The sequence below is a fragment of the Leuciscus leuciscus genome, assembly GCF_965113295.1.
Source record: "Leuciscus leuciscus genome assembly, chromosome: 8".
NCBI lineage: Eukaryota > Metazoa > Chordata > Actinopteri > Cypriniformes > Leuciscidae > Leuciscus > Leuciscus leuciscus.
Genome location: NC_138732.1, coordinates 26,812,304 through 26,830,852, shown reverse-complemented (window position 1 = coordinate 26,830,852; position 18,549 = coordinate 26,812,304). Strand labels below are relative to the sequence as shown.

At 38.2% G+C, this 18,549-nt stretch overlaps 1 protein-coding gene across 1 annotated transcript; it reads right to left on the bottom strand.

Moving 5' to 3' along the window:
• Nucleotides 1-1,952: 1,952 nt before the first annotated feature.
• On the bottom strand, nucleotides 1,953-18,399 carry ankrd13d (ankyrin repeat domain 13 family, member D). Its single transcript, XM_082177733.1, has 16 exons — nucleotides 17,147-18,399; nucleotides 16,913-17,048; nucleotides 12,542-12,666; nucleotides 12,167-12,212; nucleotides 11,853-11,996; nucleotides 11,087-11,276; nucleotides 10,937-11,003; nucleotides 9,827-9,908; nucleotides 9,645-9,706; nucleotides 8,658-8,788; nucleotides 8,412-8,569; nucleotides 6,950-7,063; nucleotides 6,695-6,867; nucleotides 5,396-5,475; nucleotides 5,082-5,306; nucleotides 1,953-2,477 (listed from the first exon to the last, which is right to left on the bottom strand). Exons 1-16 carry the CDS (start codon nucleotides 17,228-17,230, stop codon nucleotides 2,414-2,416), a joined length of 1,881 nt encoding a protein of 626 aa, XP_082033859.1. The 5' UTR covers nucleotides 17,231-18,399; the 3' UTR covers nucleotides 1,953-2,413.
• Nucleotides 18,400-18,549: the final 150 nt, after the last annotated feature.

Genomic DNA, 18,549 nt, shown 5'->3' with positions numbered 1-18,549 from the left:
GCGAGATTTAAAATTCAGAATTCCAAGAAAGTCATCAAAACTGCGAGATATTAACTTAGAATCGTTTTTAAAAAAAAGTCAGAATTGTGAGAAATTCAAAACTGCGAGATGTAAACTCAGAATTCGTAAAGTCAGAATTGTGAGATATAAACTCAGAATTCCGAGAAAGAAGTCAAAACTCAAAATGTAAACTCAGAATTCTGAGAAAGTCAAAACTGCAAGATGTAAACTCAAAATTATTATTCTTTTTTTAAATCAGAATTGTGATATGTAAACTCAGAATTCTAAAACTCAGTTCTAATTGTGACCTTTTGTCTCTCGAGTTTATATCTCTAAATTAAATAGAATAACAAATAAGAAAGGTATTTGTGACTTTTTTTAAAATTCAGATTTTTTCCCCTCACAATTCACAATTCGATTTTTATTCCGTGGCGGAAACAAGCTTCCAAAATATGGAGATTGCTAAATGGGGGACAGAAGGGTAAGATGTGTCAGTAGGTAAGCTGTCTCGCCCCCTAAATTTGCATCATTTGTCGCATGATCATTTATTATAGAAAGGGCACTCGTATACAGCTGGCTGTAAAATAGTATTTTAAGCAGTTCATATACAGTTTATGCTTGTAAATTGTAAAACCATGTACATTAATTATTAAACGAAGCATTTCCCCACAATGCTGTGGGGTAAAATGTTTTATCAGATGTTTAAGGTAAGATGTATCAGTGACTAAGCTAGAGAAATTCTATAACAAAATTTTGAAAAATTACATAAGGACAATCAACAATGATATTTCCCATGCTGAGTTATATGATTTGATTCTAACACAACATCTAGAAGCTTATGTTGAGTACGAATGGGATGTCCTTCATGCAGACAGAAGGAATTTCTCAGAGAACTCTTGCCATGCAGTAAGATGCTGTGTAAATGTCTAGTTTTATCTTAGAATAAACTGAACCTTTACAGAACAGAATTGCCCAAATTCATTTTAACTTGTAAATGAACTAACATACCACTAAAACCCTGAATATTTCTGCTCCTAAGTTGACTAACCAGAGCATTGATTGGTTCTCTGCCTTTTTGACTCAAAGGCCCCAATTTTCTGCTTTAATTTTGACAACGCTGATTCCAGAGGATTCAAGATTGGATGGATAAATAGGGTTTTCATTTCTTAAACAACCATGTAGGAAGACACATCATGGCCAAGATCTGGACCAAAAATTGATGCACCTCTTGATGGAAATAACATCACAACATTTATTTCCATTAAGAGTCCAGCGCTCTGTGAAGTCTCCTCCAGCACATCCCAAAGACTTTCACTGAATTTAAGGATTCTTACACAATTTGAGCCTGATGAATCTTGACATTGCCATCCTGGAATATGGCCATGGTGTGTCTTCCTACATGGTTGTTTAAGAAATGAAAAGCTACACACTCCATCAGTTAGAGTTAGAAGAACTGTCGCCAAACATATAACATGCTAGAAACATAATAATCACTGCAATAATGATCCAATCACAGACTCTTAAACATTTGCCTATTTAAATACAAACAGTCTCCATATTTTGTTTTTGCTAGATAGATTGATAGAAACTGATTTTTTTTTAGCATTATAATGAAGTTAAAATAACCCCCTTGAAAGTTTGCTGAACCTGATTGAGAACCACTGTCCAAGAGTAGAACTACCTGCAGATATAATGGATGATTCAGTTTTCTTACATAACAAAATGACAGCAGTTTAAGAGTAATAATAGAAACACTGGAACTCTGGCGCATCTAAATCACACTTGCTGTGCAGATGCAGATCTGTGTGGACGGCAGCTTTTCTGAAGCCTACAACACCCTTTACATCCTTGATACTAATATATTTTAAGTGCTTCAGTAAGTTCCTTATCTATACATCTTAGACTTAGAGGGTCGCTTCCCCATGCACACAAAAACATCATAACAGAAGTCATTGTTGTGAAAGTGTTTGAGCAACATTTAATACTTATACTTTCATGTTATTATCATCCACCATACGTAAACTCATTATTGTACGCAATAGTATTTTCAGTACTTTACCTTTATGCATTATCATAGTCATCAATATTCATAATTTATATTCACATTTTCATCTGTATCATTATACAATGAAGTTGACCTGGTATCACTCAAAAGACAGTGGAACTGAGAGGAAATCAATCACATTTTCATGCCATGTTTTATCATCTCTTATGAATTGTTTCAGTCTTGACACACACACACACACACACACACACACACACTCTCTCCAATTCCTCTTGCTATCCCATCTTTATTATTTTGGAAAAGAAATAAAGAGTGATGAATCTATTAAAAGAATAATAATTTAACATTGCAGAAAAAAAACACAACCAATAAATTACTCCTTTAAACCCACATCTAGCATTGCTACAGTTACTTCTCTGTGAGAGACAGCTGTAGTATCCTCTCCAGCTCATCCTCCTCTTCCCTCCACTTCCTTTAGGGAACAAAAGGAGGAATGTTATTGGCTGATACAAATGAGGAGAAACATAAACTGTTCCACGTTTTATATTAATTTGAATAGTTACGTTTATTCTCTATTGAACTCATGAGATGATGTGGTAAGTGGAAAATCGCTCGCATTAAGGGGGCCGTTTACACGACACTGTTTTCAACTAAAAACCTTATATGTGTTTTGGCCTTTCATTTACAGGAGCGTTTTGGAGGCTTGAAAACGCAAACTTTTGAAGAAAAAAAAAACGGGTTTCTACGTGCTGTTCTCGTCTCCGTGTAAACTACAAAAACTAGAATTTGTGAAATAGGTGACGCCATGCGTATGTGTATTATGTGTTCAGTCTATAATCGCGTAGTTTCTTTGCAAAGAGACATCGCCAACTACTGGCCTGGCATGAATAATACAGCCTTTTTAATCGTTTTCGTGTATCCATGTGAACGGGATCATTTTGACAACGTTGTCGTCTGTACACGAAACTTTTCAAAATCGCCAAGGAAAAACGTTACGGTGTTTAGAACATCATTGTTGCCACAATGAAAATACGAAAAACAAAACATCAGTAGGTGTTTGTGTTTTTGACTAATATAGATTCTTAGAAACTGACATATTGCATATAAATAATGCTACAAGTGAAAAAAGAAAGAAAGTTAAAAAAAAAAACATAAAATGTTATAGGGACAAAAATGTGAAGTAAATGTTCTTGTCATGTTGAATATAGTGCAACAAAACAAAACAAAACATTATTTAAAATTGAGGCTTTGTGTCAGGGGTCTATGATGCCTTGAAACTAGAGGTCAACCGGTAGTGTGTTTTACCGATAACGATAAGTAGGTTTGCCGACGCTGGCCGATAAACAATTAATCAACCGATACGTTTTTTAAATGGATACTGAAGGAAAACAAACGTAACACATAAAATTGTGCTGAACTTCATTGCAAAGATGTAGCAACAGTACTGAACCATGAAAATGTACTGTACTTTTTAAATATAAAATATATATATTAATTATACCTTGATCATTCATGTTAGTTCATAGTGCATTAACTAATGTTAAGAGACAACTTCAAAATATAAAAATGTATAAGTAAATGTTGAAATAAACAATGAACAATACTTTTATTAACCTTAGTTAATGTTGCAAACAGACTCATAAAGTGTTACTATTTCATATAAATCCAAATAGTCATGCTTAAAGACGGCCATCTTTAAATATCTACACACAAAGGCCATTGAAATTATACACATATGTAGCCTATACTGCATGTATACTCACACTTTATTTGCTTTTATTTTAGAATACTTGATTATCTAATCAAAATAACTAAATATGTATTACAGTGATGATAAAAAACCCAAACTGAAATCGAATGCGTTTTATATGTTTGTCGGCTGCATGAACATCAGTTTGCTTTCTCATGTCACTAGCTTTAAATATGCAACTTCGCTGCATAACGAATGCATTAAAGTGACCAGCTGGATATAAACTAATGCAAATAGATGGTAACAATCATGACAGTAAACATATGGGTTGGACTTGCGTGTGTTTTTGTCACATTGTTCCTCTGTACAGATAAAACGTTGTCGGAATAATTCCGGTTCACGTGGCTCCGCGGAAGCGATAAATAATTCGTACACATTTTTAAGGCCAGATAAGTAGTTTGTTGAGGGTTGGTTTGTAAAGAAGGACTACACGCCCGCGCACATATATATTCAAACGCGCATACCTATAGACTAAACACGTGATGCGCATGTGCACGCCGTCAGCGTTTTCGCGGTTTGCGCAGAGATAACCTTTTTTCCCACTAAATTTGACCAGGCTTGCACCTTGGAATCTATTGCAGGGTTTGCGTTCTCAAGCCACCAGGCACTGTTTTGTGCGGATGAGCGGGCCGGAGCGCGTTGAGTGTTTTCTGTAAGAACGGTGTCGTGTTAGTAACTAATGACCTTTGCAACGGAAGTGAATCAATCAATCAAAACTAACTTTAGCTGGACAATAACTTTATTTTAGAGCTGCTGTAAAGTTAACAATCTCTGTTACTGTAATTCCCTATTATCACTGTAAAGCTGCTTTGAAACAATCAATATTGTTAAAAGTGTTATATAAATGAAGGTGACTTGACTTAACCGTTTGAGGTACTTATATTAGTCCTCTCAGCCTGAATGGCATCATACTGCTGTTCTCCACTAATGCAGCATCTAGTCAACAAATGTGTTATGTTATAATGATATGAAAACACGTACGGTAGTGTACTGTATAACATACAGTTTCATTGTCTGTTTTAAATTCGCATCTGAAGTGTCCCGCTCACGTGTCAAAACAAACTCCACAAGTTGTCAGTGGTGGTTTTTTATTTCGCCTCTAGATGGCGCTCTCGTACTGTGTAATGACAGCGCACCCTTCTCAGCCGCACCAGTAACGGATGCAACACGAAAAAACTATCGGTATGGATGGAACAATGCTGGAACCAATGGGTTATCGGTGCAGATTAATCTGCAAAAGGATCGACCTCTACTTGAAACCCTCAATAGGTTTGGGAACAGAGCTTGTCTATGGATTCTGTAATTTCTGCTCCTACATCACTGTACCTGTCTAACTCCTCTTGTTCTCTGCATGAAAGCTCCATTGCGATGCGTAGCTGTTCATCAAAACTGGTGGCCACGGCAAACGCTCCCGGCGCTCGAGGCTCGGCCAGTGAGCTGTAACACGGGGGTGAGTTGAGGGAGGGATCAGATGGGGATAACGGCAGGCCAGGATCTGACTCTCCACTCTCCCCTCCAACCAGTGACAAAGACAGAGATTCCTGAATCGCCCTATCAGAGACAGTCACATTTCAAAGCAGATGAACAACTGATATGCACATCCTCACACTCAATCTACACACTGTTGTTGATCCACACACCTCTCAAGCTGAGAGTCCTCCTCATAAAGCGGAGGCTGAGAAGATGGTCGAGTGTTAGTGAGAGCCTCCCATATGGTCACCTACAGAAACACACAGGAAAGGAAAGAGAAATGAGGGAGTGGGTGGAAAGCAGTGGAGGGAATAATGAAAAGCTGATGTCTGCTAATTGTTTAGCTTTGACTAATCATGATTAATATTCTGGCTTCTAGAACTACTTAATCATGAAAAGTGTTGATTTCAGCATCTACTTAGATCTGTTCATGTTGCATTAACATGATTTTTGCAGCATTGAGCATTGCAAACATGCTCGTTGTGCACGTGAATGGTTCAATTAAATTAATAACGACAAGTCAGGTTCCATCTGTGGATGCATTCTTGGTTACAGCACCAAAAAAATCAGATGGTGGTTAAATAAATGAATCAGGAGATAACTGGAGATAATTATATCATTTGTAATGGTGGCTGGTTTATGGTAACAGCTTATTTTAGTAAAAAAAAAAAAAAAAAAAAGGTTACTGTCCTAATATCTATAGTTACTAATCATGGAATGTTTTGTTTTTTGCATGAAAGTAACAGAAAAAATAGCTAGATAATTCCAAGGTTACAGGGACACGTAAAAAATAAAAAAATCATGTATCTCACACCTGTGAAAATAGAATGAAATAAAGTACTACATTTTCACTTGGATGTTAAATTAACTTCCCATGGATTTATACTGTATAGTGCAACAAAAAAACAAAGCAAAAAAAAAAAAGTATTATATTTGGGTAAATATAAAATATATTAGCATAAATTTTCTGCATAAAATTGCAGATAGCTGTTTGGCAAAGGCTTTGTTTCAGGAGCCTAGAAGATCACAAGGTTTGGGAACAGAGCTTATGTCTGGATTCTGTAATTTGCTGTATATATTACATTTGCAGAGCAGTATAGGTTTATGAGCAGCTTTACAGTAATTAACCTAAATCCAACTTTATTTTCGCCCTAAAAATAACATGTATTGATTATTTCACAGACATAAAGTGGAAAATACAGTTCTATTTGTAGGTATTTTGGATATCTACAGTAATTGAAAGATTTGATGCAAGACATTTTTTTAATCTAATCCAGAGATTTGTTCTCTCTCAAAATCAGAAATCAACTATCTTGTTTCCAGGCAGAGTGATAAAAAAGTGCACCGACTCTGAGAAGTTGAGTGTAGCCAGCCAATCAGAATAGAGCTTGCCAGATCAAGAAAGTGCAATATACATCAGACAGTCTGAATGCTGGTCCTTGGACATACCATCTGATAGATGCCAATACCTGGTCACTCTCTGTTCCCGCATCCAGTAGGCTCTGCTGTATGGCGAACTGGAGTAAATTATCATCCTCATCTCTCATCGGTTCACTGCGGCCTGGTCCAAGTGTGGTGTATTCTGGGGGAGGCTCAAACACTGATGGGTCTACTTCACACTGCAGAGGAGGAGGAGCCTGACCTGAAAGCAGTGAATGCGAGGGTGAACAACCAGCACAGTTACAGCCAGAGGAACTTGTGACCTGAACAGAAGAGATGCGTACCAGCCTCTGTGGCTCCTTGTGGAGATTGTACAGTCACAGAACTGACCGGCTCATCACAGCCACAAAGATTGCTGAATGTCACTCGAGCATTCAACACGTGGAAGAGAGGAATTTCTAAGAGTAAGGACATGATTAAAGTCAATTTATGCTATTTTACAGGTTCCTAATTTTGTTTGGGAGGTCTCCTACAATAGGTTTACATGCATCCAAGGTCAAAAAACACTTTCATTTTCTCATGATATACAGTGTAGCATCACCTCTTTTCTCACAGTTTCTGAAACGGTTCGATAAAGCAGTCTCTTTAGTCTCTCTAACCCCCTTTTTTCACTCTGCTCTGATTGGTCAGATGGCCAAGTCTGCTATGATTGGTCTACACAACTACAGTGTTTGAGGGTCAAAGCAAACGTTGTTTGCAGGTAGCCAATGAAGACCGTTGGCTGGTATTATACAAATAAACAATTAGAAAAGTAGGTAAGACTGAAATTACTGAAACCTTGTTTCAGGCAGTTCAAAATTTGCTTCTTTCTTTTAAAGGAACACGCCGACCTTTTGGGACTTTAGCTTATTCACCGTATCCCCCAGAGTTAGATAACTCCATACACGCTCTTGTCATACCGTAACTCTGTCTGACGCACCCACTGCTAGCCTAGCTTAGCACAAAGACTGGAGGTAAACGGCTCCAGCTAGCATACTGCTATTTTCCTATTTACATGTTGTGATTTGTATAGTCACAGCGTGTACAAATAAAGAGGTCACTTAAAACAGCCATCTTCTAACCGTATACATACTGGGAACTATATTCTCAGAAGGCGAAGCACTGCTACTTGGGCGGAGTGATTTGCTCGCAGCACCTGAGAAGCCCCGTGGTGAGGAGCAGAGAGTTCGCTCAGAGTTGGAGTAAATCACTCCGCTGAAGTAGCAGTGCGTTATTTCTTGTATTACCAACAAGAAATGTTGGCGTTAATTTGTCACTTATTGGGAGCAGTATGCTAGATGGAGCCGTTTACCTCCAGTCTTTGTGCTAAGCTAGGCTAGCGGTGGGTGCGTCAGACAGAGTTACGGCACGCACGGAGATGAGAAGGGTATGTATGGACTTATCTAACTCTGGGCGATACGGTGAATAAGCTAAAGTCCCAAAAAGTCGGCGTGTTCCTTTAAGAGACAATAACTTAATTTATCTGCACTTTGATCTTTTAAACTTTCAGACCTTTTACATTCACAAACAGCCATATTACACACTACATGAAAGGGATTATCTGAAAAAGCATAATAGGGGCACTTTAAATTTGCATTAGCAACAATCTTTGGTGTATTTCTGAGTAAAACTATTTAAATAAGATATCCAAAACAAATTTAATGTGCACAGATAAAGTTAATAACAATAAGACAAAAAACATGTATTAAGAAATAATGTTGAATTAATGTAAATGGTAAATCAACTGGATGTGTCTCTTCTTCTCACCTATCTTTACAGGAAAGCCAGGTGGTAGGCGTAGGGTGATGAAATCACGCAGCTTGGCAAAGTGGGCGTTAGATATGGCCATGAGGTCAATGATGGGTGTCACCTGCTCAGCCAGCGAGAGAGGATGAGCTTCACTCAACCACAGAGTGGCTTTAAACCTGAGAGAGAAAGACAGAGGTATAGAGACAAACCACATATTCATAATTCATGTACAAACACTGTTCACTCATGGCACTTTGGAGTTACCTCTGCACTTTGCTGGTAAGCTCAATGGGCCGCCCAATATCTCTGCCGTTCAGATTAAACTCTGCATCGAAGTACTCCTCTGCTGTGATGGCTGTTGGGTTATGGGGACTGGCGCACTGAGAAACCTGACTCTACAAACACAATACACAAATGAATCAGTGTTCACAAGTTTGGGGCTGGTACACATTTTTTGTATGTTTTTTTCTCATTTAAAGTCTCTTATGCTCACCTGCATTTATTTGAAGAAAAATACAGTAAAAACAGTAATAGTATGAAATATTATTACAATTTATATCAATTGTTTTCTATTGTAATATATTTTAAAATGCTTTTTTTTTTTCTGTGATCAAAGCTGAATTTTCAGCATCATTACTCCAGTCTTCAGTGTCACATGATCCTTCAGAAATCATTCTAATATGATGATTTGATGATCAAGAAACATTTCTTATTATTATCAATGCTGAAAACAGTTGCGGCACAGTTTTGTGATAAATTTTTTCTAGATTCTTTGATGAATAGGACGTTTTTAAAGAACAGCATCTGTTTAAAATAGAAATCTTTTGTAACATTATAAATGTTTGATCAGTTTATGCATCCTTGCTGAATAAAAGTATTCATTTCTTTTTCTTTTTTTTATCGAACTAACCCCAACATTTTTAATGGTAGTTTATATGTTTATTGAGGTTTTTTTTATGTTTGAGGTTATTTTTTAATCATTTTTGGCATTACAGGGATAATTCAAAACAAATAAATAGAAAAGAAAAAAAAGGGAGGAAGAACATCACAAGTCAAACATACAAGCGAAACACAAATTATTTTTTATTTGTAATATTTAGTTATTTTAATTCCTAAATATATTATTACTTTATATTTTTAAGAATATTTTTAAAACAAAAATTCTGATAATAGTTAAAAAAAATTAAATGATATATTGAAAATGTAAATAAAAAATTAAATGATATGCAAGTGACCACTGATCGCACTCACCCCAGTACTAGAGACGTGTTGCTCAGCAATGCCGAGGAACGACTGTAGAGGAGTTCTAGATCCTGAAAGCACAGAGGAGGCCAGGAGTGTGTAGAAGGTGACCGTACAAAAGTCTCAGACTGTATATTTATTAGTTAAATTGACTGTCAGCAGCATTTTTCTAACTGTATGGGTTTATGTACCTTTACTCCTACACTTGTCCTGATCAGAAAGGTGTTCAGTCCGAGAACGTGTCACTAACTCCACATTACAGGCACTGTAAACCTACAATTATGTCATTATAAAAAGCAATAAGGGAGTCCATTTAGTCCCGGTGCACAGATGTTTTCAGCAGGACTCAGAGTTAAAGGTGCAGTGAGCGATTTCGGTTACACTTTATTTTAAGGTGTCATTGTTACAGTGTAATTATATATTTTATAATAGTACTGAGTAATATTAATTAACTACATGTACTTACTATAGGGTTAGGGTAGGATTAGGATTTAGGTTAGTTGCATGTAATTATGCATAATTTACTGTTATTACTATGGTAAGTACATGTAACATATGTAACAAGGACACTGTAAAATAAAGTGTTACCGCGATTTCTGAGAAACACCGTTGAAAATTTAAATCAACACCTAAACAAACAATTGTTGCCAGATTTTTGTATATTTGCTAGATGTCTGTTCTGTGTGTGTGCTGAACAAAAATATTGTGTTTGTACATAGTCCTGGCTGTATAAACAGGATAAAAAAAAACAGACCAATCCACAGAGCACGACAGCACACTTATAGCCAATCAGCAGTAGGGGGCGTGTCCACTCATGATGGGGGAGGAGAGATTGAGCAAGAGGGAGATTTGAAAAAACACTGTAGAAAGAGAGGTGACTGAGAGACATTACAAAAAAAGGTCAGAGGAATATAATTGATAGATGAAGGGTTACGATCAGGCCATAGTTTTAGGAACCCTGTTAATATTAGAAAAGATTTCCAGCGCTGGAGAGACCGAAGCGGGAAGGCTTGAAAACGGACGCCGAGGTTGCATTGCTTCTGCTTTATACGTGAGTAACATTGGTTTTTGCTTTGTTTCATAGCAACTCGGACATGCTGTCGTTGTTGTTGAATCACCTCTGATTCATCCATACTTGCTCAAGCTGAATGTTGCATAGCGTGTTGTTTCTTATTTCAGGGGCGGAGCAATAAAGGGAGGGATTTGTTTGTTTGGGTGTCAATTTCAAAAATGTTTCTCAGAAATCGCTTACTGCACATTTAAATGCCTCTTAAAGTGCTTAAAGTAAAATTTAGACCAACCTTTGATTCATATCCACTTACAACCTCTGTCTTCTCTGAGCGCCATCCCCAAATCCCAGACTTATTTCTACAGTACAGCACAGAACAGAGAATTAGGTAAGAATTCCTCACAGACAGTAATTCATATCTGTGGGAATACTCTTCCTGTACCTCTCAAAGGCAACGTTGCGTGTGTTGAGATGAGTGGACACTATAGGAGAGGTGAGTCTCTGGGCCGTGTTCTCCTGTGAGGGCATCATGGCGGCGAGCAGTGAGGGAGTGTCGCGTGGAGACAGAGACAGCGGTTCTGTGTACACCACCTGCTTCTCGTGGTCCACCTCCATCACCATTGCCCCACTCTCTGCAAAATACACAAGCCGCTTAATAGGACCTATTAAGCTTTGTTGCATTTTCAACTTTCTTTGTGTGTAATGTTGCTGTTTCAGAATGAAAAAGGTTAGCAAAGTTACAAAGTCACTCCAAAGGGAGTTATTCTCTATATCAGTGCGCACTGTTTCTGAACTCCCTGAAACGCCTCGATTCTGGTCTTGAGTTTTCTTCCAGGAACGAACATGTCACTATATTCCTCATTTAAATAATTCCAGCCAAAGGCACATGCAAAATAAAGGGGCGGTTGAGTTGAGTTATTAGTGTTGAAACCTGTGGTTATGGTAAGAAGTGTGACATTTCTGAAACACACACCCAATCACAACACACTGATCCAGCCGACCAATCAGAGCACATTGCGCTTTTCAGAAGGAGGGGCTTCACAGAGACAGAAACTAAAGTGTTACTGACAGACTGGGAAGAGAGGTGCTGCAACAACGTAAAATATGTGAAAATAATGTGTTTTTTTAAACATTCAACCTATTCTAGTAAACCCCAAAAAACAAAATCAAAACTTACATATGATAATATGGCCTCTTTAAAGACTCACCTCCACCTTTAAAGATGTAGCTGCGTCGGCCCTTAAGCCAGGTCATGTGCTCAAAGCCCAACAAAGTGGTGTCGACCCGCAAACATGAACCGCTTTTCCATACACGATACACATCGCTTGGACAAACTTTCGACACTAGAGGAACTGAGCAATTGAAAGAGAATGACAACTGACTGTCAGGAGCAATTGATCACAGGAGCTGTCCACATATGTGGTGCTGAAACGGTTAAAGTTGCTATCTAGGACAGTGGTGATCTACAGGGAAAGCGAACGAGTTTGTGGGTCTTTCCCAACATTTTAGCTCTTCAACTTACCCCAGCTAGTAAATTCCCATTTCATCTCCACATAGAAATCCCGTGCCTGCAGGAAAAGACAACAAGCTGGAATGCTTTCTGAGAGAGGATGTTGATTCAAAACAACATTGTACCTGATCAGTCAATTTCATATAGCACATTTCACAATACACACTGTTTCAAAGCAGCTTTACAGAAAATCATGTTAATGATTATATTATTTTAATGCCTTATCGCATTTAGCAGATTAGAACTGGGTGATAATACAGTTACATTTTGCAACAATATAAACAATCCTGCAGCCGCAATTTGCAATAAAGGTTGGATTTACTTATAGTAGTTGAGTTATTACTTTGTTATTTGTTCAACCAGTCTGTGTGTGTGCATGTGCATCACCTGTCTGAGTTTGCTCAGAAGCTCAGGAATACCAGCCAGTCTCTCTGTGGCTCTTCTGAAGTCTCTGTACTGAAGGACCAGCTGCACCAGCTCAGGGTCTCCAGTGCTCACTGCTTCCTGCAAAACTGCACACACAATTCAACACACCCGTGAGATATACTAAAGATGCACATGTTGGGGTAAATTTAAATTATACACTTAATTACTAATATTGACCTGTATTATTTTGTTTTTGTCTTTTCTGAGGAATAAAAAAAGATATTCTCCAGAATGAGACGGCAGCTCTTTTCCATATAATGGAAGTGAATAGGGAATTACGATTGATGTTTGTGGGTCAGTTTGACCCGCATTATTTATCATTATAGGCAGCTGCACAGACCCGAAATAAAAACTATTTTAAGAAATTGAACCCATGATCTTGCGGTTGCTAGCGCCATGCTTTACTGTTTGAGCTTCAGGTAAGCACACAGAAGAAGTGCTTTTCCACAATGCTCCATTTCATTTTTAAATAATAATAATATAATTCTATTTCTAATATTTATGGTTCATAAAGATGCTTAAAAGCTGTTAAATACAGTTTAAAAAAAATGTCATGTTTGTTTTTGTTTATTTTAATATTATTATTTCATTTCATTTTCCTTTATTTAGGCACGTTAAAAACTGATTGAGATATTACAATACCAACCACAATACAATACAATCTGAAATCACAGCAACAATTTAGCAAGAGAAAAAAAACTGTATTTTTTTTGTCTTTTTTTACCTACAACCTTAAATGAATATATGATTGAAGCATGGACAACTTAAAAATATTTTGTAGATTATTTCAAGGAACAGAAGGATTATACTTAAAATCTTTTTTTCCAAGCTCTGTTCACACCCAAGGAACATTGAGATTTAACAGGTTATTTGAGCAAAGATTACATTTACATTAAGAGTGTACATTTGAAGTGGATAAACTCAGAGACAAATAAGGAGTTATTATATAAAACCACTGCTGGATTTGAATTAAACATTACCAAAATTTTAACTTCTCTGCATAACCAGAGTAGGTAACTCAGCCTTGGCATAACAAACAATGATGTGTTTGACAACAACAACCAGTTATTGGTTTGATATAATATTCATTTTATTAAAAAAAAAGCTAAATATGTAAAAAACATAGACAGTATGGTAAAAAAGAACTATAAAAGGGAGTGGAAATGGCAAATTAGCTAATGAGTGCTCCTCTGCTGCCATCTACTGGTTATAATGGTAATTTCATGTAATTTTCATGTTAAAGGAACACTTCGACTTTTTGGGACTTTAGCTTATTCACCGTATCCCACAGAGTTAGATAAGTCCATACATACCCTTCTCATCTCCGTGCGTGCTTTAAGTCTGTTTGACGCACCCACCGCTAGCCTAGCTTAGCACAAAGACTGGATGTAAATGGCTACAGCTAGCATACTAATCCCAATAAGTGACAAAATAACGCCAACATTTTCCTATTTACATGTTGTGATTTGTATAGTCACAGTGTGTACAAATAACAAGGTCATATGAGACACAGACATTTTTTTAAACGTTTAAATACTGGGAACTATTTTCTCAGAAGGCGAAGCACTGCTACTTGGGCGGAGTGAAGAGCGCAGCACCCGAGAAGCGCCGTTCCGTCAACAAAACCAACGTGACTAACTAGCTAGTAGCGAACGTGATTCGTGATCATGGCTGACTTTGAGGAATTGTCAGAGGATTTTTATTTGGTATCAAACCAAGATCCAGAACCATATCGTTTTGAGACAGAATACACAGACGCGGAGTTACAAACTTTGGAAGCTGATAGTCAAATGCCGAACAGACTGAGGTCGAGGGGAGAATCAGAACGGGAATAGCCTACTATTTCACAAACAAGGTCACTGTTTCTCAAAAATGAAAACTGCCCATACCCCCTCCAATTCATTAGCAAGTTGAACGCTTCAGTCCTGAAAGTTACCTTTAGCGCCGCTTATTTGTTACTGGGGCGATAGAGCGCGTTTGTGACAACACAATACTAACATTACAGGGGATACATGGAGCCCGGGAACAACTGTAATAGTAGTGAGCACCCTATTCATGTAATAGTGTCACGAAGGTTACATTACATCTAACGTTAACGTTAGCTAATGGTACTGTAACAGTAGGCTAGTCATCTAAAAACACAACGGGACACTTACCGCAGCCGCAGGTGATCCACTTTGTCCTGTCTTTACTATCGATGGGATGGCCGTAACGTTATCCTTCAGCACACGTTTCATGGTCCGTGTGGCAAATTCCATTTTTTTTTCAAAATAGTCGTCCTAGTGAAATGTTCTGAGCAAACGCGATAGTCCTTGATGATGTCTACAGGTGTGTTTGGATCTATATCCAGAGCAATAGCCATTGATTCATCAGGTCAGCGTTTTTGTTTGGAATTCCCCTGTTTATTGTCGCAGCTCTTTACAATACAGCGAACACCCATGATTGTAAACTTTGCATTTACTATCTAGTAATTGCTGACTCTATTACTCCAACTCTGAGCGAACTCTCTGCTCCATAACCACTTCTCGGGTGCTGCGCTCTTCACTCCGCCCAAGTAGCAGTGCTTCGCCTTCTGAGAAAATAGTTCCCAGTATTTAAACGTTTAAAAAATGTCTGTGTCTCATATGACCTTGTTATTTGTACACACTGTGACTATACAAAATCACAACATGTAAATAGGAAAATGTTGGCGTTATTTTGTCACTTATTGGGATTAGTATGCTAGCTGTAGCCATTTACATCCAGTCTTTGTGCTAAGCTAGGCTAGTGGTGGGTGAGTCAAACAGACTTAAAGCACGCACGGAGATGAAAAAGGTATGTATGGACTAATCTAACTCTGAGGGATATAGTGAAAAAGCTAAAGTCCCAAAAAGTCGAAGTGTTCCTTTAAGTGTTTGTTTTCCTGGCCTGACAAGCCAGACCCACATCAAGATGTTGGGTCTGGGAACACACCATTGGCAGGGGTCAATCCGAGGGGCGGGATAAACGGTTGTCTTTCAAATTCCCTCTGGACGCAATAGGATAGCGCTACAACCAACCAGAGCGTTTTCCCACCAGCGGAGCTAGTTGATAGATTGAACTTTTGCCGTATCCGGTCGGCAAAACTCCGAACACATCTTCCTTTTTTAAGAATGACTTCAGTGCCGTTCTTTGTTCTTTTCTCAAAGAAAAGTTTAACTCCAAGTCTTCCAGAGTTTCTCATTCCTGCGTAATAATCAAGAAACTCTCATTCCTGCGTAATAATCAAGAAACTTTGCTGCCGTACCATGAGTCCAGCAGGCGTAATGATATGACGCAGCGCCTGAAAATAGTCCCCAGCTCGGTAACTTCCAACGTGACCGGGACTAAGTTTGTCTAACCTATTAGACCTATTTTCAGGCGCTGCGTAATATCATTACGCCTGCTGCACTCATGGTACGGCAGCAAAGTTTCTTGATTATTACGCAGGAATGAGAGTATAGTTCCTAGCCATATCAGCCTAGAAAATCTCAACTTTTCATTTTCCGTCGGTCTTAGTACACGATGTAACTACAGAAGAGTCAAGTTTTAAATAGGAAAAATATCTAAACTCTTTGGTCATTTTTTTTGAGAGAGATGCTAATGGTCCTGTCCGATTCAATGATCTATGCTAAGCTATGCTAAAAGTGGTACCGCCAGACCCGGAGATCGGCTGAATGGATTCGAAAACGGTAAAACTCAACTGTTTAACTCTGGGGGAGTTGTAAAATTAGCCTATTTCCAAAAAAAGTGGAGTATCCCTTTAAGCCCGCCCACCGACTCTATACATGATGGGATTGGCCTGACTAGACTTTGGTTTTTCCAGCTGGCAAGCCATTGGAGAGTTGCTAGATGACACTGGCTGCAAAATAAAATTTGCTGCCGCTAGGATGCGTCTAGATTTCTCGGCTATTGTTTTCCACCAGGTGACAGGAATCCTCCACTAAACCATGGCACAGTTTCCACGTCTCCATGAATGAAAATGATAAATGTAGATCTTCTTTAAAGTTAATTTTACTGCAAAAATGTAGTTAAAAAGAAAACCACTTAAAACATTACATATGTTGAAAAAAATATAGCCAATCTAGACAATTGCAGTAATATAAAGTAAAGCTAGTCTATATTGTTAATCAATATTAATGAATATTAGTTTAGTTAGAAATTAATTAAATATGCAGGGATTAACTTGATAGGTGGTGTAGAACCTACTGTAGGCCTATTCATGCCTACCCTGGTATACAAACAAAATGTAAAAAACATTTTTTTAAACTGATATGGAAATCCTACAATGGCCCCTGTTAGTGGTTAAAGTAGTTGATGAAAGGGTTGCTGTACCTGTCCAGCCCTGTGTGCTGCTGTGTGTGGGATCAGCGTTGTGTCTCAGCAGGACCCGCGTGGACTCCAGGTGCCCGAGACACACTGACAGCTCGAGCGGCGTGCGCCCGCGCGCATCCAGCCGCTGCATCTCATGCTGCAACACACACACACATTAAAGAATAATACAAACATATTAACAGAGCGGAAAGCCCATGATTTTAAATAATAAATAGTTTAAACTACTCCATGCACCTGCTTTTCCTGAAGCTCTCGGTCCAGTTCTTGGTATTGATTGTTCCACACCAGATAATGTAAAGGAAACGCCTCTTCAGCCATTTCAGTGATGTTGGACTTAAGTTTCTATATTTTATTTTACGTTGTCAAATTGTATTTATTTGTTTGGTCGCCGAATAGGCTTTTAGAAAATGTTTGTTGGTCAGCGGCCACCTTTGCATATGATCTAACGTTAACAGTTAAACAACACAAGCGTTTATTTACGGACCGTTTATTTCATTTAATGAGATGTGTCGTTTAATCTGCTCTGTGAATTAATTCCCTCAGTCCTCCAGATGTCTCATTTACACTCTTTACCGGACTGATTCGTGTGTTATTTTGCTGTAAATCCCTCCGTTTGCTGGAAATATCCTCTGACAGTTAAGCAAACAGCTGCTTAGCTAGCGAAGCTAAGTCAAAATACCTGCGAGTCTTTATAAAATATGCCCTTCAAGGCTAAAATGATTAAAAATCGAACGGTAAAAATAAGCGGCGTTCCGTTAAATGAGGTAAAATCGAGAGCATGGATGAGTTGTGGGTTTATTTGGAGTAAAGCATCCTTGAGTTAGCAGATAGCTTCCCATCATCCTCCTCATCATCATCAGGCTAGTGCTGGCAGAGCTCGCTGACACATGATGTTCTCACTGTCCACCGATAGAGAAAATGACTTGTTTCCATTATATTCCCGTCGGGCTGTAATGACCTGGTGGGGAAATGCAGATAAACCAGCGCAGACAGCAAGCGGAGGCCTAATTTCCACCCATGTCCATGTGAAAAATGCATCGGATGCAGGCTTGGCTGTGCTGAGACCCTCCTCATGCGCCTTGCTTCAGCATGGAGACTCATCTGAGATCAGACAGCAGCATGTGCAGAATATATAAACTCACCTGAGATCAGATGACATCACGTGATGAATATTAAACTTATCTGAAATCAGACTGCATCATGACCACAATCTATAAACTCATTTGAGATGAGCCAGGGGGATCATGTACACACTTTTTTTAACCAGACCACAAATTCAGCTCGAGGTGTTGGCTGATCTCAAAGATTAATTTCTTTGAAAGCAAATAACATCAGATGGATTTGGCAAATTCATCAGACAGCACCTTAAACTGAATTTACACTCATTTAAAGTTAGACAGCACCTTGATCTGAATTTATAAACTCATCTGAGATCAGACAGCATCAGAAACATGATCAAATAACATCAGTCAAGCATGTGCTGAATTTATACATCTGAGATCAGACGCTATCGTGACAATTTTTTTAAATAATAATAAGATATTTGTACTAAACCTTTAACCTATCAGCATGAGACTGGGGTGAGCTAAACTTATAAAGTCTGAGATTCCCAGGATCAAATGAATCAGAGTTGCAAC